The 17,520-nt window shown below is 39.0% G+C and overlaps 1 protein-coding gene across 4 annotated transcripts in view; it reads left to right on the top strand.

Annotated features, from left to right (window-relative positions):
- aatk.S (apoptosis-associated tyrosine kinase S homeolog) overlaps nucleotides 1-16,257 on the top strand; it is a 116,536-nt gene extending 100,279 nt beyond the window's left edge. For 3 of the 4 annotated variants that reach the window (XM_041579201.1, XM_041579204.1, XM_041579203.1), the window contains 4 exons: nucleotides 7,892-10,757; nucleotides 11,270-11,402; nucleotides 13,256-13,489; nucleotides 14,092-16,257. In XM_041579201.1, coding sequence (XP_041435135.1) covers nucleotides 7,892-10,757; nucleotides 11,270-11,402; nucleotides 13,256-13,489; nucleotides 14,092-14,123 — 3,265 coding nt within the window. In that variant the 3' untranslated portion in view covers nucleotides 14,124-16,257. The remainder of the gene's footprint in view (nucleotides 1-7,891; nucleotides 10,758-11,269; nucleotides 11,403-13,255; nucleotides 13,490-14,091) is intronic. The other variant, XM_041579202.1, reaches the window with a different exon arrangement.
- The last annotated feature ends 1,263 nt before the right edge of the window (nucleotides 16,258-17,520 follow it).

Below are 17,520 nucleotides of genomic sequence, written 5' to 3'. Positions count from 1 at the left end.
TGGATAAGAGCGTGCATACAGAATTTTTTTCGCACTGCGAATATCCGTAAGAGCTTTTTAAATATGGCAAAATTGTAAATATTTATGCGCACACTTGTGTGAATTATGTCACAACTTTTGTGGTAAAAAAAAAACATTTGTGAAACAGTTTCGCAAATAGCGATTTTAAGTTACTGTTAATTACTTTTTTCATGCACAACAGCCTCGAACAGTTGGCGCACTCACGCAAACACCCTTCTCATTTACGAGCCATTTGCGAAAATTTATGCCAAATGTGCTCAGATAGCAGTGCAATATTTTAGGTTCAGGAAAAAGCATGGGTAATACAACCATTTGAGAATAAATATGCACTATTGCCCTCACAGTCATTTACAATTAAAAGTGACTTGTTTGTTAGACCCGTATACCCTATTGCAGATTTATAAGTAAAATATTAGATCACAGCAATAAAACATACAAGGACTAATTAAAGGAGTTGTTCACCAGAAATAGAATTTTTGCAACTTTGTGATCGTTTTTTTAATACTGAAGTGTAAAGTAAAATTTTTCACCTTCTAAATCAGCTCTGGGAGGGGGGGGTCACTGACTCTCTAACTGTTCTAAATTGATATATTTAGTTGATACATTTTTTATCTTTGTTCTTGCTGAGTAGAATCCCTAAGTTTCATTAAAGGCAGCTGTTAGAATTGATAAAATTATTGCTAATATTTTGTAGATACTGCTAAGAAATGTATCAACTAATTTAGCCACTAAATGTATCCAATCGTAACAGTTCAGAATGCTCTTGAATTACTGAGCTGCCAGACTAAAGACACAAACATTAAACTTTAAACTTCAATATTGGAAAAACAATAACAATTAAAAAAAGCAAAACAATTGCAAAAAATATTTATTTCTGGCAAACTGTCTGGAAACAACCAAACTGAAAAAATTTTTGGAAGGTGAACAACCTCTTTAACAAATTCAGTCCAATGTGCAAAGTGCAGTTTTTATCTACTGAGCACCCAAAAAATTACAGTTTAATTGTGGGCACATGCTTTTCTAAACCACTCAACCACAAGTTTCATAGTAAACCTGGCCATACACCACAAAATCCAATTGATTGGCAAGGTCGCCAAACAAACAGATTTTTCCCTTGCCCCAGCCAAGGTGGTCAAAATCAGTCTGAATCCAATTATTGGCCCTACTGGCCCTATCGTTGGTAATATCAAACCTGACAGCTCGACATCTGGTAGATTTTTTGCTAGATATTGGTCAGGTGGGCCTGTTGGAGGGCCCCATACATGGTCAGATAAGATGCAGAATTGGTCTAAAGGGCCTGAATTGGCATCTTAAATCTTCCAGTGTATGACCACCTTGAGATTTCAGATGTTTGGTCAATTCCATAGCGTCAATAATGGTATTATCTTATAGTATATAGTTCATTGTTGAAGAAATTGTTTGGTGTAAAAATGATAACTGGGTAAATAGATGTCATGCAAAACATTTTTTTTTATTTTGCACAGCCTATCTATTTACCCAGTTTTTATTTTTACACTGAACTGTTCCTTGAGATGTAGGTTAAAAAAAAAGAAAAAAGTCCAACCCTTTCAATTGAATCTCAGTGCTAAGATCCGAATAGCCTTGGGTTTTATGCTTGTTCAAAAAAAAATCCAGACCACTCTTTATTATCAAAATCTGAATTTTTCTGATTTTTGAAATAAAAAAAGTCCAACCAAACTACAATCCACAATTTTACCTTATTTATTATTAAAAAAGCTTTATTTAGTTGATAAAATCGAATGAAAACCCAAACCGTATGATTTTTTTAGGGTTTATTCCGGAATCGCTCTATTTTTTTTCTGTCTTTTTCCTGAACAGCCCGCAGATTTTTGCCCGAAAATTTAAAACTGAACAGCCCCTTTAATAAAGTCTGCCATCATAATATCATACAGCAGAGCATTCAACAACCTTATTGCCCTCACCATGAAGAATCACATATGTTTTTTCAGTTCCTCAAGTGGCTCTTTGATTGTGAGGAAAAAGATAGACACAGTTTGTTTGCTCAATTCAGTTGTGGCTGCAAACTGCTAGGGGCACCCAGGACATACCACCTGGTCCTGGCTCGTAGTAGTTCTATGTCAGACAGGCTGAAAGGGGGCACTGATGCTTTTGCTAGGACATCTTACTGTACATCCTATACTTTCCATTTTAGAATGGTAGACACATAACAGTGACCCCTTGTGTTGTGACTGCTATTACTTAGTAGTGGAGATCAAATGTGCTAAAGCTCAGCAGTCAATAGTGCTGAGCTTTGGGTATTAAGGCAGTGCTATGTATATAGCACTCTGTCTTTACGCTGCATGTCTTGCATGTGAAGGGCTTTTTGGCAGGGCTGGATTTCTATTTCTGACTCCATAGGGCGGCCATGCCCAGTGTGGTCCTTTTTGCCTGTCCCATCCTAACCAGGTTCTCTGCTTTGCTACTCTACAAGTACTACCCACTCAGAAGCCACATTCCAATATCTAGGATTGTTGTGATCTAACAAGATCTGGGTGCATAGTTAGCCACACGGACATAAAGTAGTGATTTGCATTTCTCAGCCCATAGTGCCTTATGTGAGCGTTCAATTCTCATTTTGGGTATTAAAGCAGTGCTATGTTTATGGCACAAGGCAAGTAAATACCTTCTGTTTTCAGAATGCCTTACACGAGTCTTTTAGCCTGTCTCACCCTAACCAGGTTAGGTTATATGCTTCAGTCAATACTTATAACACTAACAAATATAATTGCTTACCAATATAATAATATGGACACTTATTGTTGAAAACTGTCAATATTGTTTTAAACTATCATTTAGTGTATGTGTGTTTTTATCAGACATAAATGAAAAATTAAAATATGGGCTTCTAGACTATGGAAGACCTTTGCCCTTGTTACCATTTAGGGTAGGGACACACTGGGCGATTTGGGGAGTTTTAGTCGCCTGGCGACTAATCGCCGCGACTTTTCTCCCCGAATGCCTCCCCTCGCTCTGCGCCTGGCTAAAATGAAAAATCGCCTGCGCTAATCACACGCGGCGATTCGTTTTCCGAAATCGCCCGAAGTTGCCTCACGAGGAAACTTCGGGCGACTTCGGAAAACGAATCGCCGCGTGTGATTAGCGCAGGCGATTTTTAATTTTAGCCAGGCGCAGAGCGAGGGGAGGCATTCGGGGAGAAAAGTCACAGCGATTAGTCGCCAGGCGACTAAAACTCCCCAAATCGCCCAGTGTGTCCCTACCCTTAAGCCCCATTGTCTTCACAGTGGGGTGCATGCTCACAAATACAACATGACCTAATGAATGAAGTCAGTTCTGACATCTTTAAGACTCTGTTAAGCCTTTAATCTGATTCTCCAATTATATTTTAGGATAATAATTCCCAGATTACATTATCTCTGAGAAACATGTACATTATGGCCCTAATGAGGAAATCCATACTATGTGGATTATCAACATAGGAACATATGCCATCCATACCATATGATATCTCCATAAAAACTTTCACATGCATAGAGGTCCTACAGGTAGGGTTGCCACCTTTTGCTCCTATGTAGACTAGGCAGGGGCTGGCTTGGGGACAGGTAGATGACATAAGGGAATGGGGTGGATGTCGGTCCGAGGATGTGCAAACACAGCAAAAGCAGATCGGCTAAAATCCAGACAGGCAATTTTCACATGGACACCCCTTCCAAAAACTTTGTGAAAACTGGACAGATGGCAACGTACCTACAGGGGAACCCCATATTATCATCTTAGAGGCATACCAAGTATACAGGGGGGAAATCCATACCTTATAAGGTGTCCATAGAAATAGACGAATATCAAAAAGCCCTATGCTTGGTGTGTATCACCGTAGAAACATGAACATATTGTAGGAGTACTGTATATAGAATACACTTGTAAACATGAGATGAATTAACATTTTCCATTGGACATGCACTAAGTTATGTTATCACTAGAAAAATATTCTGTTATAAATACTGGCACAAAAGAAATACCTTAAACTGAATATCAGAAAAACAGATTTTTGCCAGAAGCAGATCACTATGGAAAGACAAGTCTATTTCAGATTTACACAAGGTGCTCATTATTGAATAATGACTCAATAAATGCCTGAATACTAAGGAGCCAGGTCAGAGTACTGCATAGGCCCAGTGGAATCATTACCAGAGAAACATGGAAATAGTGGATTTGTCACCTGGAAAACATATGCTATAAATATAAAACTGCAAATGTAAATCACAATCATTAGAGGAATAAAGCACTACAATAACTGTGTCTTAAAGAAAATATAATGGAAAATGAAATTATTCATTTGCCGTCATCAGGGAAATGCCACTGCCATTGAGGGACCGATGTGATATTACTGTTTATGGAAACTGAGGTTTCCTCCAGTTTAGGTGCAGTTGCCTCCCATGGACTATGGCTGATTATATCTAACATTGAACTGGGGAGCTCTATAGGATTCCCCACCAGTTTGCTATTTTCCCAGTGTATAACTGAGTGAACACATTTCTCATGATCCCTAAGGTCTCTCACCGACTTTTGATTTCTGCAGGAACAAATGCTTCTCGATATTATTATTACATTAATTTATAAAATACCAATATTTTCCACAGTGCTGTACATAATGGCACATCATTTAAAATCAAACTTATACATGAGGTTATGAGTGCCCTGCACTTAAGGGCTTAAATTCTGTAGGCATGGTGTAAAATTATATAGCTGTAGGGGTCTATTTAGTAACATAACATAGTAAGTTAGGTTGAAAAAAGACACACGTCCATCAAATTCAACCTTTGAACTCGATTTCAACCTGCCTAACTGCTAGTTGATCCAGAGGAAGGCAAAAAAACCCATTTGAAGCTTCTCCAATTTGAGGGGGAAAAAATTCCTTCCTTGCCAAAATGGCAATTGGACTAGTCCCTGGATCAACTTGCACTTTGAGCTATCTTCCATAACCCTGTATTCCCTCACTTGCTAAAAAGTGTTATATTAATAGGTTCATCATATTGCCCTTTGGTTTTTTTAAATTTAGGGACTATTTGGATCCATAATTATATCTAATGACATGATCGGCACTATGTTTAAAACTGCTTCTTTACAGTGCTGGGACTTTTGGTTCAGTTCTAACTAGAGTTGGAGTTTGTATGTTCTGCCTATGGGTGTGCATGCATTCATACCGTAACAAAAAATCACTCAGTGGAAGTTATTTCAGGGTGCCCTCATGAGCAGTCAGATCCATGCATCCACATGCTCAGTCTCCACTAGTTTCAAAGTTGCACAAATTTACACTTATTTACAGTTAAAACTTCAGTTGTGTTTTATTTACACCATATACAGTCATATGAAAAAGTTTGGGAACCCCTCTCAGCCTGCATAATAATTTACTCCACTTTCAACAAAAAAGATTACAGTGGTATGTCTTTCATTTTCCAGGAACATCTGAGTACGGGGGTCTTTTCTGAACAAAGATTTCTAGTGAGGCAGTATTCGGTTGTACAGTATTAAATCAAGTGTGAAAAACTGGCTGTGCAAAAAATTCAATGCCCTTGTAATTTTGCATGCATGTAACTGCTCAATAATGATTACTGGCAACATCAAATTGGTTGGATTAGCTTGTTAAGCCTTGAACTTCATAGGCAGGTATGTCCAATCATGAAAAAAGGTATGGCCAATTGCAAGCTGTGCTTCTGTTTGACTCTCCTCTGAAGAGTGACAGCATGGGATTCTCAAAGCAACTCTCAAAAAACTGAAAACAAAGATTGTTTAGTATCATGGTTTAGGGGAAGGCTACAAAAAGCTATCTCAGAGGTTTAAACTGTCAGTTTCAACTGTAAGGAATGTAATCAGGAAATGGAACGCCACAGGCACAGTTGCTGTAAAACCCAGGTTGGCAGGCCAAGAAAAATACAGGAGCAGCATATGCGGAGGATTGTGAGAATGGTTACAGACAACCCAAAGATCACCTCCAAAGACCAGCAAGAACATCTTGCTGCAACATCGTTCTATAATTCATCGCAATTTGCACAAAGAACATCTGTGTGGCAGGGTGATGAGAAAGAAGCCCTTTCTGCACTCAGGCCACAAACAGTGTTGCTTGTTGCAGGGCCGGAACTAGGGGTAGGCAGAGTAGGCACGTGCCTAGGGCGCAAAGCTGAGGGGGCGCCAGGCACGTACCTGCTCTTTCGCCTACCCCATGTCCGGTCCTGTGTCTCCCTGACTGCCGCTGGTAATTTGCGTTTAAACGCGTTTGCGCACATGCGCGTAATTCCGCGCATGCGCGCTGGGCATAGTTTCGTGCATGCGCGCTGGTGCGTACTTTCGCGCATGCGCACTGGTGCGTACTTTCGTGCATGCGCGTTTGAGCAATAACTAAGCCGGCGCCGTGGCCGGCCAGGTTGCCTAGGGCGCCTGGCCGGGTTGGCCCGGCTCTGGCTTGTTGTATGCAAAAGCTCATTTAGACAAACCACAGTCATTTTGGAACAAAGTGCTTTAGACTGATGAGACAAAATTTAGTTATTTGTTAAAAACAAAAAGCGTTTTGCATGGTGGAAGAAGAACACTGCATTCCAAGAAAAACACCTGCTACCTACTATCAAATTTGGTGGAGGTTCCATCATGCTGTGGGGCTGTGTGGCTAGTTCAGGGACTAGGGACTTTGTTTAAGTCGAGAGTCGGATGAATTCAATCCAATATCAACAAATTCATCAGTATAATGTTCAAACATCAGTCACAAGGTTGAAGTTACACAGGGGTTGGCTATTCCAACAAGACAATGACCCTTAACACACTTTGAAATCTACAAAGGCATTTATGCAGAGGGAGAAGTACAATATTCTGGAATGGCTGTCACAGTCCCCTGACTTGAATATCATTGAAAATCTATGGGATAATTTAAAATTATTAACATGTATTTTTAGAGAGCCAACATATTATGCAGTGCTACGTATGAGCTGAACAAACATTGAACAAAATGTGATTCCATGCTCTTGAATTAGAACACACCAGGGTCTGATTGGAGCCTTGGGGGCCCAACGGGACTGCAAAGGAAGGGCCTTCCTGGCAGTCTCTGGGGGGCCCCTCCAGATCTCCAACTCCCTGGCCTGGTGCATGCGACGCGCTACTCGCAAGAGCACAGACCCGGCACGCAAGTGATCCCACTGCACGCAGGATTGTTTCTTTTTAGGTCAGCGGGGGAACAGGTCTAGGCCGGCGGAGGCCCACCAGGGTTTTTTCCCAGTGTCCCGCTGGCCCAGTCCGACACTGGAAAACACTGTATCCAGGACAGAATATTGTGAGTTGTGCTCTGAAATGGAGTCCTGCCACCTAGAGGGAAATATACAGTAGTATGAATTTACCCTTCAAGCATGAATGACACAAAGCTTCTCCACTCTAAAGCTGTTGAGTTGCTTACTTCTGGTTCAGGATGAATGGTGCCTGATCACTCTATTTAGAAATGTACAGCAGATCCAGGGAACACATTTAATAAGTGTAATTAGGGATGAAGCATTTGAAAAACAAAGGGTGAGTTAGATGTAGCTAGTAATGGTAATCTGTACGTAACTGATAAAGTTGCAGATACAGTATATATCATTATTGTAACAGTCACAATTTGTATCTTAATGCAAAGGGACTAAACACTCATCCCAGATTTTATCTTAATTTGATTCAAGGCTGGGCCCCCTGAGGGCTATCACTACAATTTGGAAGCTTCTGCTGTACGCAGTATATTACAAACTATTCATATATTCTAAGAATGTTATGCTGTGTGTTGATAAAGTTTGAGATAACTAAGTATAGCCTCATCAATCCTTTATGAAACAGGACAAATGTAATACAAGTAATCTAATAATCTGTTTTATTCTAGGTTTGAGGTAATGCAGTTTTGCTGGCTGCAGCCTGAGCAGAGACCAACTGCAGAAGAGGTACATCTTCTACTTTCTTATCTGACTGTGAAGGGAGCCAGCGAGCTGGAGGAGGAGTTTGAGAAACGGTGGAATTCTATGAAGCCCACTGGTGGGTCAGGCAGTTGTAGTCATCATGAGGCTGAACTTTCTTCATACCCACTGCTTGAGCACTTCTCCTCTGATGGATTTCACACTGATGGAGATGATGTGCTCACTGTTACTCAGACTAGCCAGGGACTAAACTTTGAATATAAATGGGAGCGTGGAAAACATGAACAGTACCCTCTAAATCCAGGTTGTCCACCATATCAAGATATGTACATCACTTCAAGCACTGAGAAAAGACTTAGCCAAGGTGTATCTCCATCGTGTTATGAAAATAAGGAGGGTAATTCTGGTCCTTATCCACATGAAGTAGTGCCAGTTTTTAGTGCTCACAGTCCATCAGTTGCAGGAGATTATTATATTTGTATTGAAGAACCTTTAAACAGCAATATTCACCGAAACTGCAGCCCACAATATGGAGAACACCCTACACAAGAAAATAAGTATACTGAGAGGGCGAATCTAAGTAACAATAGCACTTCTATTTCTTTATCTATGGAGCCTTTGATGGTTGAAACAATCTGCAGTGATAAACAGGACAAGGAGCTGCACAGACAGGTTCTAGAGCAGGACTATGAATGTTCTAAAGGGGCTGATACAGCAGAAGAGAAAATTCTGTGTGAACCCTCTAAAGAAGAAGAATTTTGCTCAGTTGTGTTTGTGGACCCCCTTGGAGCCTCTCCAACTTTGAAGCAGCTTTGTCAGGCTAGTCTAGGCTCAGCAGTGTTTAAGAATTTAGAATCTGAAGATAAAATATCTAATGTTTGTAAAACACAGCTAGATTCTGCAACACTAAAACTTGAACATGAAGGAGAAACCCAACAGTATAATGAATTTAAGGAAGATCTACCTACTGTGACCTCTAACTTAGTGGCATTTTCCCCCCACTGGGCTTCAAACATCTCCTCAAACAATAATATCTCCACTGCTCCCCTTGACTTTAGTTCTGCATCCTGGTGCAATCGCCGTTCTAGTGATTCCCAAAAAGTGGATAAAGAACCCTATGGTCCTGAATCATGGCAGAATATGGAACCAGGAGAAGGAGAACCTGCAGGTAGTTTAGCAGAGTTAGAATGCCACAATAAAACTGTGGCTGATGGTGAAGAATGCAGAGACTGGTTGGAAAAAACCCTGAACATATCTTTAACTCCTTCAGAAGAAAAAATGATTGATTTAAAAATAACCCACACAGATTATACAGAACCCCTTCTTTCTCCTATGGAGTGTCCAACTAATGCTGAAAGAGACTCTGAGCATAAAACTGATCCACGTGGTGCTAGTATAATAGGGTACTGTACTGCCCATGCACAACCTGAAGCCATGCATTCTTTTGATATTTTCAAAGAGGGGGAATCATTTTCTGTCTATCAAGAGATCTGTTCACCTGTGTTAACAGATGAATTCAGTGGTCAAGGTATTTCACCAATCAAAGAAAGGGAAAGCCCTGAGGAATCATTCCCTACAGATTTATATCAGAATGAGAGTGATGATGAAGACACAATGGAGATTACCTCAGGGGTCTTCACAGATCTCTCCAGTGAAAGGGGTGATATTGTTCAACCCTTTAGATCTCTTCAGAAGCAGGTTGGCACTCCCGATTCTTTGGATTCTCTGGATATGCCATCGACTGGCAGTTCCTGTGAGGCCTTCAACCTTGGAGCCTACACCTGTGGGCAGCACAAAGCTCTGGATAGTGGCTATGATACTGAAAACTATGAGTCACCAGAATTTGTACTGAAAGAACCTACAGATAGCAGAGACACTGATGCCTATTACCAGATAAATCAAGCCCACGAAACTGACCTTGGGTCAGAAGAAATGACAATATCTAGATCAGTAAGCAGTGATCTACAAGGCTTGGATGCCAAAAATCCATACAGAGACTCTGCATACTTCTCTGATTATGACTCTTTTACCCGGGAAGAAGAAGAAGTTGATGGTGATCAAGAAGTGGAGGGTGTGACCAAGGAAAAAGATTCTTTGGAGGTTCACAACTCCAATTTAGATACATACTCTGATGACAAAAAAACTGATACAAAGAGTTCTGTAACATGTCAGGACCAGGAACTCCCAGATAACAGTTCATCACTACCTACTCTACTTGTGCCACAAGATTGTGTGTTAGTTCAGCCCCAGCTCATGGTGGGGCAAGAATCTGTGGATGAAGGGCTAGGTCTTGAATGTCAGAAAGAACACTCTATTGAAAAACGTTCTCCTTTGCCTTCAATTGTAGAGTCATCTTCACACAGGACCTTCACACTGTCACCAGTTCAGTTGTGCCTGCCAAAAGAATGCACTATTAAGCAAGGGAATCTGGGTAGTATCACCCTCACCACTGGCCTTCAAATGGACGAAAGTGTGATTTCTTGCAGCAAGGACTCGCTGAGCACTCGCCACGTTGCAAAATGCCTTTCCCCTCCCTTTCCTCGTAAAGATGGTAAAGGGGGTGCTTCTCTGGATGAAGAGGATGATGAAGAAAGTGAAGATAGTGATGACTCTGATGAAGAACTCCGCTGCTATAACATACAAGAGCACAGCGAGGAGAGTGAGGAAGAACATGGTATAGTTCCCATCGTCATAACAGACAATGGCAGCTCTGGACAACTTAGAAGTCTTCTGAAGATACCCAGCTTCTTACCTGAACCAGATTTCACTGAGTTTGACAGGAAGAAGAAAGTGGTTTCCTTTTATGATGATGTCACTGTTTATTTGTTTGATCAGGTATGTTAACGTACAATAAGTAGGGATAAGCAAAGACTTAATTTTTAACACATATTTGGATGCCCCTCAACTACTAATAGACCAACACAGTATTGCAGATAATTATGTACCATTTCACTGCAACTCATGGCAACATATTAGATGCCATCATTATGCTAATACCTCTTATACATTGCTATGGGTTACTAGAAGGGGTCTTATTACACCATACCCCCTGAATTTGTAATCCCTAAATGTAAGCTTTGAACCCAAAATGTTTGGGTAACATGACGTGTAAAAAAAAGATTGTGTATAACTAACTAGTATACCATGTGACCACAAGTATGTGGCTGGCTGCCTGTAAAACACCTTATTACAAAACCAAAGTGGTTCTCTCTTTGCTGATAAAACAGTATTCACTTATACACTTCTTTTTTCTACTGTTCTGAGAAGGCTTTCTTTCTACTAGAAGTTGGAACATTGTTGTTGTCTTTATAACACAAAACATTGTTATAATTTTATGTTTTTTTCAGGAAAGCCCAACACGTGAGCTAGCAGACCAGGATTTCCCAGAAATGCCTCCAAGTAATGGACAAAGCACTGTGCAGCAGGAAGTGGAACAGAGAGCATGTATGGAGCCTGGGGACAGACCCCTTCTAGAAGAAAGTGAGTGAGAAAAAAAAATGCAAAAAAACTAAATATATATATAAGCAAGGGTGGGTCATGGCAGGTTAGAAGTGGGTCTAAAGGAATACATTTGTGCTTAGGACAGATCTTAAGTAATCAGATGGGCCATATATAGTATATATATACAGTATATATATACAGTATATATATATATATATATATATATATATATATATATATATATATATATATATACACACAGTCATATGAAAAAGTTTGGGAACCCCTCTCAGCCTGCATAATAATTTACTCCACTTTCAACAAAAAATATAACAGTGGTATGTCATTTCCCAGGACCATCTGAGTACTGGGGTGTTTTCTGAGCAAAGATTTTTAGCGAAGCAGTATACGGTTGTATGAAATTAAATCAAATGTGAAAAACTGGCTGTGCAAGAATTTGGGTACCGTTGTAATTTTGCTAATTTGAATGCATGTAACTGTTCAATACTGATTACTGGCAACACCAAATTGGTTGGATTCGCTCGTTAAGCCTAGAACTTCATAGGCAGGTGTGTCCAATCATGAGAAAATGTATATAAGATGGCCAATTGCAAGTTGTGCTTCTGTTTGACTCTCCTCTGAAGAGTGACCATATAAGATCCTATACCATTATCTTTTTTGTTGAAAGAGTAAAATATTATGCAGGCTGAGAGGGGTTCACAAACATTTTCATATGACTGTATATATATATATATATATATATATATATATATATATATATATATATATATATATATATCTATATATATATATATATATAGATATATATATAATTTATACATAGTATAGCAAATGGACCCGCACTCCTTTTAATGTGAAATAGTTGTGTTTTATTTACCAAGGCCCTAATGTGGGCCAAAACGTTGGATATGCATTGTAAATAAAACACAACTATTTCACGTTAAAAGGAGTGCGGGTCCATTTGCTAAACTGTATGATATGATTTGACCAACGCACCCATCTTCGTATTCTTGATCCGGTAAGAGTGCGTACACTGAACGTATACTATATATATCTATCTATATATATATATATATATATATATATATATATATATATATATATATATATATATATATATATATAACCTCTATTGTACATACCCTGATTTTACGTTTTTCCCTTTTGTAAATTAATTATAATGATTTATTTGGGGTGGGGAGATTCTCAGGACACATTAAGGGGCAGATCTTTGAGAAAAGATCAAAGTTCAAGCCCTCCACATGAAACCCAGCATCCTCCATACATACACACACACACACAGTCAAACTGACCTTCCATACACTCACACAAACTGCACATACCAATATCTATACTAATTGTAGATTTTAGAACAGGTATGGGACCTATTATCCAGAATGCTTGGGACCTGGTTTTCCGGTTAATGGATCTTTCCGTACTAGGAAATCATGTAAACATTAAATAAACCCAATAAACTGGTATTGCTTCCAATAGGGATTAATCATATCTTGGTTTGGATCAAGTACAGAGTACTGTTTCATTTCTAATAGTGCAGGTTTGAAAACCCTGTTGGGCATGGACCACTTTGGTCTGTCGATCTGCTCCTCTCCCAACACATAGGACACTTAGTATGAAGCTATTGTTGGTCTGGGTGCCATGAATTTGTCAACCTCACGGACAAATGTAGGGCAAGATATACGAATACATTCAAATATATTGGCTTGCCGTTTTGTTCTTTATTTTTAGTTCTATGTTGATTATTGTGAAATAATTTGCAACTGAATTTAATTTTAAGGTTTCAGTATTCAGATCACATGTATCACGTACTTTAAGGAGAATTTTTGACACTCAGAAACTCCCTTTTTTTCCAGAATGTGTTGGGTTTGAGTGGCAAGACGACTTTCATCTCACAAAATTGAGAGCCTCGTTTGTAACTTCCCTGTCACCAGCTATTGTAAAGTCAGAGAACAACAGCCTCCCTGCCCCTGTTCCCATCCAGAAGCCAGCACTGCCTGTTCAGTTTTCTAGATTTAGCGTGTCTCCGACCTCGCTCTCCCGCTTCTCCATAACTCAAGTGGCTGATTCTGACTTGAAATCTGTAGGAGGTAAGATATAGAACATTTAACCTACATAGTTAAGTTGGGTTGCAAAAACTTCATCAAGTTCAACGCTGCAAATGAACTGCAGTGTATTTTTATACACATGTCTATACATACCTATCCATACCCTAACACATATAGACTATATGTACCAATTGCTATACTAATTGTACATTTTAGTATCACAATAGCCTTTAATAAAACATTTTTTAGTTAGTATCATGATCATACACATGATCTGAAAGCTTTGGGTAGAATTAGAATAAAAAATCAGCAAAAGTTTTTTCTCTATACATCATAATTAGGCTAAGCCCACATCCCACCCCGACTTGAGTGGTTGGGGAGGAGGTGGTTTTCTTATTAGCTATAGAAGAATCAGACCCCACAGTCCAGGCCCCCCTGTTTCCAGGTACGACTGTGGGTCTGCTTCCTCTATAGTTACGCCATAAGTGCAGTGGGTTTAATAGTGGTTCTTAAGTTTTCTTTGGTATCATGGGAGAACAAAAGTGTTCCTGTAAGAATGGAGCAGCCCAGCTAACAAATCTGAGCCACTGAATTGCATTTATGAATTCTGCATACATGTCTGCTGATACTGCCTGTTTGTTCAGCAGGAAATGGGGACCCTGGAGAACGTGTCTAACAAGGAGCACATTTTTATTTTAGCGCTCATATCCGGGCATCTGAAGCTCAGGACTGGATGACACAGACCGCAGAGTTGTGGGTTAATCGGAATTGTTTTTTTTTTTTTGAACTGATGTTCTGTTTGCTGCTGTCCAAGAAATCTTTCCGTAACCTACCACACACATGCACTCAGTTGTGTGTATGCCTTGTGTACATGCCTGCCAGTGTGTTTGTGTGTGTGATTGTTGTTTGGGTGTTGAGCTATGGTTTGCACTCAGGCGTATGCACAGACATTTATCTGTATATTGCAGTGAGCTATGCTGTATGAGAAATTTTATTTTTGGATGTGTGTGTATATATATATATATATATATATAGATATATATATAGATATATATAGATATATATATATATATATATATATATATATATATATATGTTTGTATGTGTTTTAATTGTGATCATATGTATGTACATACTGCACTGTTAATATATGCATTCCTCATGACTACTTTTGCAAGGGCATCCTTATTATGATGAAGGCAGATTTGTAAGGCTTCTGGGACCACAGACTGATTAATTGTACATAGTGGGGTTTTTTTTAGCCTTTTATCTCTTTTCCCTGGCTTTTCAACCATCAGGAAGCCTAGCCAGTCTCCCAGCTTGCTCTCTATAGACTCCTGGAAGATATAAAGTCCCAATATCTGCAAGAAAGCAATCCTCATGTGGCACTGATATCAGCCTTCGATATGCTCCACTCTGTGCAGCTTGGCATGTCTTCCGTGTGTGTATCCGCCACTGATATTTCCATGGACAGAAGGGTGCCCACAAATGTATTAAGTGGAGAAGTATAACTGACTCCTTTATTTTTGGCTTTGCACGGCACTGCTATAAATGAATGAACTGGCTTATCGCTGAATGCTGAAGTAGCAAATTTATATATATATATATATATATATATATATATATATATATATATATATATATATATATATATTGTATTCTTTCACCTAATCTGGATGAAAATATGCCCTTTGCTGAGGGTCCATCCATATCACTGATGGACACAAAGCAGTGAAGTATTCTTGGTAAATCATTTCAGAATTACTGGCTACTACAGATTGATACTTTCAGCTGCTGGGCATTATGGGAGCATTCAGATACTTATGTTTAAAGTCTGGGGGGCAACACAGCACAGGTCGAACAGAATGGCTGGACCCCACTAACTTGTACATTGCATAGCAAGAATACATCAGCAAATACTGATATATTGCTAGATCTGTCTGTACATAGATTGCATAGATGGATGGATGAGATTATTTATATTTTGTAACAGATTGTAAATTAACAATTTATCCTACTGTTTGTGGGTTAACAAAGGTGTGAAGCCAGACTTTCTCTCCTATGTAAAAAAACATGAATTGTACAACTATTTGAGACACCTACATTGATGTTATGTGAAATGTCTTGTCTTTTCTTCTATTCCAAAGGTTGATAAATTAGCTAATTGGAGTATGGGGCCTCTCTAAAGGCCTGCTGAGCAATACCTGGCCAAAAATCAGCCAGATATCTGCTGAACACGTTAGAAATTCCTTTTGGATGAGGGTGGACTTTATTTGTACATAACGATCAGATCATTCCCATTTGGCCTGATGCATTGTTATTTCTTTAACAGAGGAGAAAACGACTGTTCATGTTGGCAGCATGCATTATTCCCTCTCTACCTATGTTCTTACTTATTTCAGCTGTCTCTTCGCTCATGATTCAAATGCAATTAGTGCAGCCAAACAACCTGCATTTATTTAAAGAGTACCTGCATTTTTCTGATGACCTGCCAACTTTAGCTTATAGTGACTTATGTATGATTTATTGCAGCTTCCTAGAAAAAATATGAATACTATTGGGACATTATTTTTCTGATGAAAAGATTGCATATTGACAAATGCTGTAAATGTGCCATTTGTGTTGGAATTTAAATGGTTTGTTAACCTTATAATTCATTTTTAATAGCTTAAGGATCTTTTGCAGTACAGAGAGATAAGCAGCAGCCACTTGCATCTGCCTAAAACTAGTTATTATTTCTCACTGGGTCAAAATGATAAATGCCTTCTATGAATTTAAACATATTAATTAAAAGACTGCTGTTTTTGCAACCTGGAACTCAAAATACTGTTTTGTCACTACATTTGTATCTTTGGTGACCACAAATAGATTGTTATTAGGCTCTCTCCTATTCATTGTACATTGTGGGGCATATTTGCTAAAATTCAAGCTTCTATTTTTTTCACAAATTATTCTAATAATATAAGGGAACAGGTTTATTAATGCAGGTTTCTGCTTCCATAAACTGGTTGATTCCCTTGATATTATGCAACCCTGCCATTAGCCTTCCTATAATAATCTGCTGTGATGTTATTTGACTAAAAACATGTTCTGTAATGAAGCACACATTATTATTAATATTTATTTATATAGTGCCAGCATATTTCGCATGGCTGTATTGATAAATCAAATAAGGCACAGTTATGACTATGAAGATTTTCATTCATCCAGGTCATGGTATATCTAGTATAGGTCAATCTAAAAACAACTGGACTTGCTGAGTAATCAATGAAGACGTTTCACTACTCATCCGAGCAGCTTCTTCAGTTCAACTGACTGGTGTGGGAAATTCTCGGCATATAAACTCTTCCACTAATCCATTTACAATGGCACATTGTAACTCTTCAAAGAGGTGACATCTGAAGAAACTCACAGAGGTGTTGATTCTGTGTAGTTACTGTGATAGGATTATCCAATGTGTCATGCAACTCCTAGATACAGGTGTTACTTGTGAGAGTTGCATGAATGGATGTGTGAAGTGTTCTGAATATGCCGGGGTACAGATGTTAGAATAGCATTGTATGTAGCAGACAGTCCAGTTGTTTTTAGATTGACCTATACTAGATATACCATGACCTGGATGAATGAAAATCTTCATAGTCATATTGCCATTCATTTTGGAGAGAATACTCTAAAACTGGTTCGGGAATATGAAAGAACAGCAAGAAAAGTGGCAGACTATCGAAACCATCTACGCTTTAATCTCAGATGCCGACATCAGGGTCTCACCCCTTGTAGCCTGCGCCTGGGTTCCACAGAAAAAAGTCACAGAGCCAACAAGATTTTACAAAAAGCCCAAAAACATCTACTAAATGAACGAGTCAGACAGATCAACTTTACCATTGATGCCCTTAAGCAGAAAGTCGAACATCTAAAATGGAGTCTGGCAAAAGAACTGCCTGATGGAACTCTGGAAAGGGTGTTTGTGTTCGTTGAACATGCACAGATTGCCCAACACATTAAGAGTAAGGAGCGACAAATAAGCAAATTCACCACATTACTGTCACGAAGCAGCAGTTGGAAAAGGACTGAAG

The sequence above is a fragment of the Xenopus laevis genome, chromosome 9_10S, assembly GCF_017654675.1.
Source record: "Xenopus laevis strain J_2021 chromosome 9_10S, Xenopus_laevis_v10.1, whole genome shotgun sequence".
Classification (NCBI taxonomy): domain Eukaryota; kingdom Metazoa; phylum Chordata; class Amphibia; order Anura; family Pipidae; genus Xenopus; species Xenopus laevis.
This window is presented reverse-complemented; position numbering and strand designations above follow the sequence as displayed.